Source organism: Dromiciops gliroides, chromosome 1 (assembly GCF_019393635.1).
Source record: "Dromiciops gliroides isolate mDroGli1 chromosome 1, mDroGli1.pri, whole genome shotgun sequence".
In the NCBI taxonomy this organism is placed as follows: Eukaryota; Metazoa; Chordata; class Mammalia; order Microbiotheria; family Microbiotheriidae; genus Dromiciops; species Dromiciops gliroides.
The window spans coordinates 264,177,468-264,187,671 of record NC_057861.1 but is presented as its reverse complement, the minus strand read 5'-3'; the positions used below and the strand labels follow the sequence as shown (position 1 = coordinate 264,187,671).

Here is a 10,204-nt window from a genome sequence, read left to right as displayed (position 1 = left end):
TAAGACCAACATTTGAAAAATCTCTAATTCCTAAATTATAGTCTTTTGCTTTTGGCATGGGGTAGTTCTAATGATGGTTTACCAAAGACATGGCTAGACTCCTGTTGGAAATTTAACCTGTTGTCCTGTCCAAATTCTGGGGTTTTCATAATTTTCAAGGTTGCCTAATTACAATTGAGAGCAGTTTTTTTTTTTTTTTGGTATAACTCTTTCAAAGTTACCATATTGGTCTACATTGGTACCATAGGTTACATTTTCCCTCCAAATGTGGATTATATAAAACCCAAGTCTACCTGAAAATCAGTGCTAATTAGTATATGCCTAGATAGTTGCCCCCCCCACACACTTTTTTTAGAGAAATCTCTCTCTAGAGATGGAATGGCCTACATCTAGGGAAATAAAGTTAAAAAGCATGGTCCAAAAGAGCACTTGATTTTAACTTCCTACTTTATATGATACAAAATGATCTAAATCCGAATTTGTTCACTTGCAGATAGGCACGTATTGCTACTCTTTTCTTTTGTCCTTGATATCTTTTTTCTCTATGATAATAATCCATTGTGAATTCTATTTTATATATTAAAAACTGTTTCTTTAATGTTCAAATTATTGGTCCATTTTGAAGTCTGTTTTATATATTAATGACTCCTTGTTTCTTTAATTTCCAAATTATTATTACTATTATTATTATTATTATTATTATTATTATTTTGTTGTTGTTGTTTTGTGGGGCAATGAGGGTGAAGTGACTTGCCCAAGGTCACACAGATAGTGTCACATGTCTGAGGCTGGATTTGAACTCAGGTCCTCCTGAATCCAAGGCTGGTGCTTTATCCACTGCGCCACCTAGCTGCCCCTTACTATTATTCTTATTAACCCCAGCCGGATGGTATAATTGAAAAAGCAGAGACTGTATTGTCTAGAGCCTAGGGCCCTGTTCTGACATAAGTTTTCTACAAAACGTTGTCAGTCAATCCTCTGGGGTTTAGGTTCTTCATGTATGACATTAGGAGTTTGAACTAGACAATAATATTCACTCACATTTCTAGCTTTAAAACTCGACAGAAATGAATGTCTTCTGATTTAATATGTCTTTATGAAGTTTTTTTTTCCCTCTCTCATTGGGCCATCTATCAAAACAGATCAACAAGACTGGTTGGGTGGGAAAAGAGGACTAGTACTTTGCTCCAGGGCAGGGTCCCTCCCTGTGTTCACTCACAGTATTGCAATAAAACTTGGGAAACTGAGTCACTGAGTCTTGTAATTCTTTTGGGATGACTCATGATCAATTGGACCTTAATTCCATCCTACATCAATACCACAGGGTTTGGAGACACCCCCCAACAATAACATTTTTCTATTCATGAATTAACAGTGATTTTACAGCTAACAATTTAAAATAAAATGTAATTTCCCAATGATTTGGAAAAGAGCAGGAACATTGGTTGGCCCGTCCTTTTGTTTCATCAAAGACATTTAAAAAGTGTCATATCGCAGGGGAGGAAAGTGGAGAAAATTTCATTATATTGCAATTCAATAAATAATTATTCTGTGCATTTACACAGTTACTTCAGTAAATAAATAGTTCTAGATGCTATTTTGATAATCTTACAAAACATAATCATTTTGAAAGTGCAAGATGTCCAATTAAACAAGAAGAAAAAATATCGAGAAATGGCCTCATTATCAGTGTGAAGATGATGTTCTAAAGTTTCTCTAACTCCCTTTAGATAATTTTTTTGTATAAAATGTGATATTTACTCAGCTGAATGGTGGACCTTCCATATTATCCTATGCATTTGTTTCTGTAGAAAATGGCCTAGTAATCAGAAAATATGTGTATCACAAGGGAGGCCATCTCTAAGAAGTGAAGAAAGCAAATACTGCTAAAGAAGAGGAAGGTTATGCACATCTTAAAATAATCACTAGACATTACAGTGGGAGAATCAATTAGACTCAATTTAATAAGGGAATTTGAATTGGAAAAGGGTTATTTTTTGGGGGGGAGATGAAAGAAAAATTTTTATTTAATAGTTTGTTTCTGGTTGGCTGTGATAACAGTGCCTACAGGACTAGTTATTTATAATCAGTCCATTTGATGGAATGTTAAAGTAATTATCTGACGCCATAACACTTCCCTCCTCTCCTCTCCTTGAACCCCCCCTAAAAAAAAGAATTTTAAGATGTCCAGGACAGTTATCTAGTCAAAGAGTTTAAACCCAGATCTAATTTAATATTGTAGCACCCAAAGGAAGAGCTTAAATGGATAATGAAATGGCAAGATCCCTCAGATGTTCAGGAGTAGATTTTCCTTCCTTGTTTCTGTTGCACAAATGGCTGTTTGCCACTTATTACATTTTAGGCTTCATATGATGTAGCCTAATTGCTACAATTAGCAAAATTAAATGGCTCATTGTGTTATTATACAATTCCACCCACATTTTGCACATTTTTTACTATAGAATCAGTAATTACAATGTAGAGTGTGTTAGTTCAAAGACACATGTTGTGATTATTTCCATCATGCATCTCTTCTTAAGCAACTCAGTTTAGAAATGAATTCATGTAGCTAGAAAGGTTGGTAGGGAATGTACTGGGGAAAAAATGTTGGATTTGGAATTTGGTTCAAAACATGTTTCTACTAGTTACTATCTTGTGAAATCTGGGAAATCACTTAACCTTTTTTTTTTTTTTTTTTTTTTTGTAAAATGAGGTGGTTGAAGTAGGTGAGCTTTAAGGCCTTTTCCAGCTCTAACTCTATGGTTCAAACACCAACTAAATCCAAACACACAACTGGAGTATCTAGTGGATGAACCAACCATTTTTGTTATCATCACAAATAGATGTATTGCAGTCATTAAGTTGGACATATGACAACTTTTATCTATCATTACAATGATAGAAATGATTAGTGACTTTGCTATAATAATTCTGTATCATAAATATCATCTAAGTCAGAGTTGTCAAACTCATGCCCCACCCCCATTGCCCTAGGAACCAGATTAAAATATAATTGGGAAATGTCCAACCAAAAAGAAAAAAATATATAGTACAATATAAATAATGTTAATAAGTGGTTTTTTTTAAGGTAACATACAGCCCACAAAAATCCATTTGTAGTTGAATTTGACAACACTGCTCTGTTACCTTTCTGAAGGAAAGAGCCAAGTTATATTATTTTAAAAGATTTTAAGGAATTTTCCATACAGACTGAAAAATACAAAGACTTTATGTAGAAAAGGTAAAAGAGCAGATGTCAGATACATATGAAAAGACATATATTATGATATGATAAGATATTACATGAAGATACTTTACTAGAAAAAGGCCCCAAATTCTTATACAAACAGTAGTATCAGTATTCCTTACAGAACAGTGAGACATTCTTATGTGTGAGGGCCCATTTCAAAACAAACACCCTGGCCCCAACAGTTCCACTTTAGTCCTCCAGGAGGTTTTTCTTCCCACAACTCCCTCTTCAGAGAAGTCTTTCTTCTACCTGCCTAGAATGACATGTAGCAGTTTAAAAGATACACTTCTTCAAGAGATCTCTGATAAAGCTCACTGAAGCAAAACCTTTTCTCTGCTCGCTCCAGGCATTTCTAGTTCATGAGAATTGTGAAATGTACCCAAGGATTGCATTTTGGGGCTGAGGCAAGAAAAAGGAACAAGAAAATGGGTTTCTGGATGAAATGGAAATAAATGACACACATCTAAGACTATAAGCTTTAAAGTGTACTTCACATTTTGTTCCTTTCTTCTCTGTTACTTTATTTAAGAAAGATTTTTTTTTTCTATTTTAAAAGCAATCATCAAGTTTTCATTTCCCTGTTCATTTGAAAAGGTTTAGTACTGCCAGTTACTTTATTCTATTGGTAAACATATATGGTGAGTTGATCATCATTACACTTAAGATATTAGTATAAATTTATCAATGATAATAATAATAGGTCTGGCACAATTATAATTTTTTGTACCATGTTTTCTTTGCTGACATTTGGACTCGGTACTTATAGTAAGTTGGGAAAACATTTATTACATATGGTGGCTGAACAGTATTATCAATGACAAATATTCACTGAATGCCTTAAGGACAAATCACAATGTATGAAGATGGTTTAAAGAATGCTATCAACTTTCCAGATGCTTCCAAGCTAGTATTCAAGCCTTATGCATTACATATTAACCCCTTCTTGGATTTTTAAGAACTTTCTTTTAGGAAATTACTAGAAGATTGAAAACAAATTATCAAAAGGAAATAAATATAGTTACACAAATCAAATTTTGCACCTTTTTAAATGGACAAAGATTTCTTTAAATTCAGATACAGTAGACTCTCTGTAATCCAATAGTCTGTGAATTAACATTTCTATATCAATGCTTGCTTTTTTAATGATGACCCTGAATTTTGTGTTTTCTGAATGTCAAAAAGATTAAAATACATTTTATATCAGTTTAGCTCTAATTACATTGTGTTTGGCATCTTCAAAAATGAGTGATGTAGTATATCTGGCAACTGTTAATTGTCATAATAATATAATTCATATTGTGGCAACTATTAATTATCAAAATAATATAGATTTATAATTAGAATAGGGTATCCTATTCTCAAACCATGATGGAAAACAGAGAACCTACCATATTTAATAATCCATGAAAAAATGTCTTTTTCTATAACTATAACTTCTTCACCTATCCAATCAATTACTTTCCAGTTATATAGTATTCTTTTTTTTTTTTAATAACAGCATTGTCATTTTGTTCTTACTGCAGGAAAATCAATGGGTGAGGTAAAAGTCTGCAGAGAATCATCTGTGACACTGTGTGACTTTAGCAAGTCACTTAACCTCCTTAGATCTCAGTTTCCTCAACTATAAAATGACTGTTGGACAAGATAGTCTCTGAGGTCCCTTCTAGCCAAGATTCACGTTCCTAAACCCCTTTGGTATGACTACTTGAATAAGAAATGATTGTGTCTGTTGTGGTCTGTGACGTTTAACAATCATATGTTTTCCTGACATTTATTCATGACATCAAAGATATAGCAGATTTGATTGTACTAAAATGCTGGATACTTAAAAATGACTAGCTTTGTGTTTTTGGTAGAAAAAATGACATTTGTTATTCACAATTCTTCAAGCTGAATTTGATCACCTTAAAATTTAGTGTTTGAAATACCCAGAGGGGACATATCGGCTAAAGTGCTAATTTTCTCTTAAAATGTGATAGAAAGGACTGGTTGGGGTGGAACACTTATCCCTAAATGTTTACCAGCTGCTGGAAAACAGCATCTTTCTGGGTTTTTCCTGGTAAGCTGAGTTGTCTTATCACACCTACACATGTGATTATTATTTTCTAGGAGAGCTGTTTCTTAGAAGAGCAAGTCCTGTAGTACTAGGAAAAGATGAAGTTTTATTGATAAAAATTGTTTATTATTAAAAATGGCTTTTGGATTAGATATAAAAAAACCCTGGTTAGTAGGAACCCTGTCACTTTACTTTGTAAGTATCATTGTAGAGATAACAGTCACTGCATTACATACCAATTGGCAAAGGTTAAAATACTGATATTACCAGTAATTGTTTGTGGACAGACTGAAGCTATGTGTGCAACTGATTGGTCATTTTAAAGGGATTTTGGGTCAAATAGCTAGATAAATCAAACTAATTAGGAGAATTTTTTTAAACAAGCAAATCAACCAATTATTTAGCTGAATTCAAATTAGTCCAATTAAAATGAAATATGAATATCTAAAATTAACATATTTCCTGCTATGGTCTCCTTTTTAGTAGTCTGAAGACCACTGTTCAAATCCTGGCCCATTGCTACTTATCTGTATGACCTTGGGTAAATCACTTTTATGATCCTTAGTTTTCAAAATGAAGACTTGGACTAGATGAATTATAAGATCCCTTCCAGCTAAAAATTTATGAACTGGATGGAAATAGCCATGAAAAAAAAATGTGGTTTCCTCCAAAAGCTCCAAGTTTTCGGCAAACCATTTTTTTTAAGTTTGGTTCTGATTTCTTCTTCACCTAATACGTGAAAAAAAATTCCCCCCAAAACAAAGAACCAAAAAACCAAAAATCCATAGCCAGATTCTTGGAACTCCAGTGCTACAAAGCAAGGTGACCTTACAGGAGAAATATATCTTTTTTTTTTCTATCTGGAGATCAAGCTAATGGGACATGTGGACCCCCTTCTAATTTCCCAAATAACTAAAGAACATGGGATGCTTTAAAAGAGTCCAGGTCTATAAAAGGAAACATCTTTTATATGTAACATACATTTTTTCATTACAAAAATATCGAAATAATCCATGAGTTATTCCACTCTGCACCAGCTATAAAAAAAAATACTATTAAAATTTGACCTGCACCTTTAATGCAACCAAAAGCACCATGAGGGAGGACATTTCCAACAGAAAAAAAGGAGAACATTTACTTGCTGTAGGGAGGTATTTAAAACCCAGAATCTTATTTTTTTTTTGTACAAACAATTCAAACATATTGTTAGCTAGATAAAGAGACAAGCCTTCCAGCAGTTCGAAAGGGCTTTTCCCATCACTTATTTCATTGGTTTTGTCTGCTCATACTTACTAATGAGTGGCCCAAAGCCTCTAAAAGACACATCACTTTCAAGTTGGGTTGGGGGGGGGGATAAACCAAACTGTCTGTACATGTGGAGAACTTGATTGTTCGTCCTTGCTTCCTGCTTTCCGTAGGGCTCGTGCTACTCTGCTTCTGTCCCTTGGGCATTAGTATCAATCTCGAAGTTCGACAATGTTTGGCACTAGAAGGGTATGGCATGTCATGTACTCTCATCGCACTGCACCTGCATACATTCACACACAGAGCCATGCATTCTGCGTCCTGAAACAAATTCAAGTTACGGCATTTTAATCTCCAGATGCTTGTCCCCTTACAATGCAAAAACATGGTCTCCAGAAGTCTGGAAAACCCATCCTTTGATTTTGCCATTTTTTCCTTCCTTCCTTCCTTTTATTCTCTCTCTTGCTCTTTTTTTTTTTTTTTGCAATTAAATACTGAATCATGATTATCATTTAATTTACATCACTAAGTTCTTGGAGCTCCTTGGTCTTATTGAAAGCCATAAATGTGCTGCATAGGATTTCTGTCAAAAAAGGATGCTGTCAACTGAAAATCTTAATGAAAATAAATCCTGAATTTCATAGAAAACTAATCATTCCATCAATATTGACACTTGTGCAAGTGCACTTTCATTTGCTGTCCACTGGTAGGCTGACACACAAGGTAGTAGTTTATTTTTTTTCCAAATGAGAAAATATTTACCAATTTAACAAAAAAAAATGTTTCTTTTTCTGGAGTCTTCAGGAAATATATTTTCTCATTTTCTTCCTGTGAGAAACAGAGCTTTATATTGAAAAACTACCTAAGCCATTTTGACAGATTGGGATGTGTGTGTGTGTGTGTGTGTGTGTGTGTGTGTGTGTGTTGTATTATTTAGATCATGATTGAATATGTCTTCATGTAAAGATCAGGCAAACCCATTAAAATGCCCTGTTAGTTGGAGGCAGCGTGTACACATCAGAATCCTCCTGTGGTTTTGATTGAAAGCTCTGTGCAGGAGTTTGATAGGAACAAGGAGTCAAGAGCTGGGGATCTGCTCCCCAGCGGAAGGAATTGAGACTCTTGAGGGCTGCTTCTCTGAAAAGGGTATTACAGCCCCCAGCCTGCAGCCTGTGATCAAATGATAATCATGATGACAGCCCGACTAAGACCTTTACAACTCCTTGCTCTACTCTACAATAGAGTATAGTTATTGCCACAGCCCTGCTGTCAACCCTTAATCTGGACTGTAACGTCATGGCTCCTTCAAGACTGTTAGTTTTCTATAGAGTAGTTTCATACTCCAGCCGCTCCTGAATCAGAGCATCATCTTTGTACTGTAGCCTCGGAGGAGCAGGGGAACATTCAAAAGCTAAGATGGCCTTCCGTAGGCTTCTGTCCAACACGTGTCTCTCCCAGGCTGGGTATCTATTCCTGAACAGGTCAATTTTAATGACTGATTCTTCAATCCTTGGTGGTCGGGAGGATGGGGTGGAAGGGGCAGTCGGCCTCACCTGAAAGACAGGCACACACCCATCCCGCTCTGCAAACTTCTGATCCCGATCACCAGCAACGCTGCGGTTATTGGAAATGGACCTTAGAGTGCTTGTGGCCACTTCTGGGGGCAGAGTGAAGGCTGCTACCGGGTCCTCACAAGCACAGCTTGGTGATTGCCCAAAACGGGGTCCATTGGGGTGAAAGAAGGCATAATACATTAGCATAAAAACAATGCCTGTTAAAAAGCTGCTGAATACCACACACAGTGCTGGTATGGCGAATGCATCTGCAATTTGGGGAGCCTTGTAGAGGTACCACAGGGCACTCAAGGCGGTATTTTCCAAAAGAATCACAAAATAGTAAATGAAGAGCCGGCAACGTGTCCTGCCTTCCTTCACATTGAACCAGCTAAAGATATAGATGATCCCAACCACCATGTCGAAGACAATCTCCTCCCATTTTGTGATGCAGAATTCTGTCTCACAGTGGACGATCCAGAAGGTCATGATGCACCAGTGAAGGACGATGAAGATCCCAAAGTAGAGCTGGAAAACAGAGGCAAAGAGGGCAAAGGTGATGACCCTGGCCGCGATGGTGAAGAAATGCCAGCAAAACTGGATGATGACAGCCATGTAGCTGATGGGTTTCTTGTCATCCCGGGAGTCCCGAAGGGCTTTCTGGTAGGAGGCCAAGGCCCAAGCCAAGGACACAAGGGAGGCCGCAGCAGTGAGACCTGGAAAAACAAGCAGGACAGGGATTTAGAGAAAGGAACATGGACTGAGTGGTGGGAGTTAACTAAATCTCAGAAAAATGCCAGACTGGAATTTGGGGGAATAGAATTTGGATCTTCTGCAGCTCAGCTAGGGTTTGTGGACTCCTTTGTTGTACCAGCTTTTCTAGGAGGTTGGTGATATCTTCTTTCTCCATTGCTGTCTCTCAGAGATGTCATGAAGTAGGATGCTATATGAGAACAGGAGGGAGAACATTCCAGGCATAGGGAACAACCTGAGTAAAGACATGGAGGTAGGAGAGTGTAGAGTGTGTTTTAGAGGGATGAAGATCAGTCCAGTTGAATGAAGAATAGAGTACAAGGAAAGAAGTAGTATGAAATCATGCTAGAAAGCACAGCTGGGACCAGGTTGTAGAAGGTTTGAATTTCCAGGCAGAAAGCTCTTAATGAAAATAGCTAGCACATATATAGCATTTTAAGCTTCACAAAACACTCTACACAAGTTAGCTCATATCCTAAAACAAAATGCTAACTACGGTCTCCATAGCACAGAGGAAGGGGGGAATGGTGTGAAGAGACTGACTTCATCACATTTTCTCTCCCTTTTCTAACCCATACTCCACTCAGTTTCTAAAGTGAATTTCCTAAAGTGTAGATTTGAACATGTCATTCCCCTGATCAGTAAACTCTAGCAGCTACCTATTATCTCCTATGTACGGATCACTTGAAGCTCTCTATAACCTGGTCCCTTCCTACCTTCTCAGCCTTCTTAAACTTTCTTCTTTTCCATGCACTCTATGATCCAAGTAGGATGCAATTTCATAGGTAAAATTTATACTTACACTTATCTACTCTGACACAAAGTAGGATCCAAGTGGATGGCTTACTTACCTTTCTGTACAATACTTCATGTTTCACCTCCTTGCCTTTGAGTGGGCTGGCCTCCTATTTCTGAAACCCCCTTCTCCCCTGTTGCTTAGATTCCCTGGTTTCCTCCAAGACTCAGCTAAACCTCAACCTTCTGCAGAAGGCCTTGCTTGATAGTCCTGCTTGCCCCACTAGGGAATCTGTATTCCCTTTGATATTACCGTCTACCTCTTCTGTCTATATCTTGCAAGACCTAGTTATTTGCATGTTGTTTCCTTCATTAGAATATGAGCTTTTTAATGACCAGGATAGGTTGTTGTTTTTTAAAAAACATTCTTTGTATATTCAGCACTTAGTACCATACTGGGTATTTCCCTTTTTTCCAGTCCTTCATCATTTTTGTTGATCTCTGCTGGTGAAGCCAATCTTTAATTCAATGGATTTTTCATTAGGAGTTTAATATTGCCTCACTGACCCATTCACTCAGAATACATGATGTTATTGGGAATTTTTTTTTAAA

General features: G+C 36.7%; 1 protein-coding gene across 1 annotated transcript in view; it reads right to left on the bottom strand.

Annotated features, from left to right (window-relative positions):
* Window positions 1–779: 779 nt before the first annotated feature.
* The window catches only part of XKR4 (XK related 4), a 512,953-nt gene continuing 503,528 nt past the window's right edge, over window positions 780–10,204 (bottom strand). The window contains 1 exon segment of the mRNA XM_043976223.1: window positions 780–8,820. Coding sequence (XP_043832158.1) covers window positions 7,874–8,820 — 947 coding nt within the window. The 3' untranslated portion in view covers window positions 780–7,873.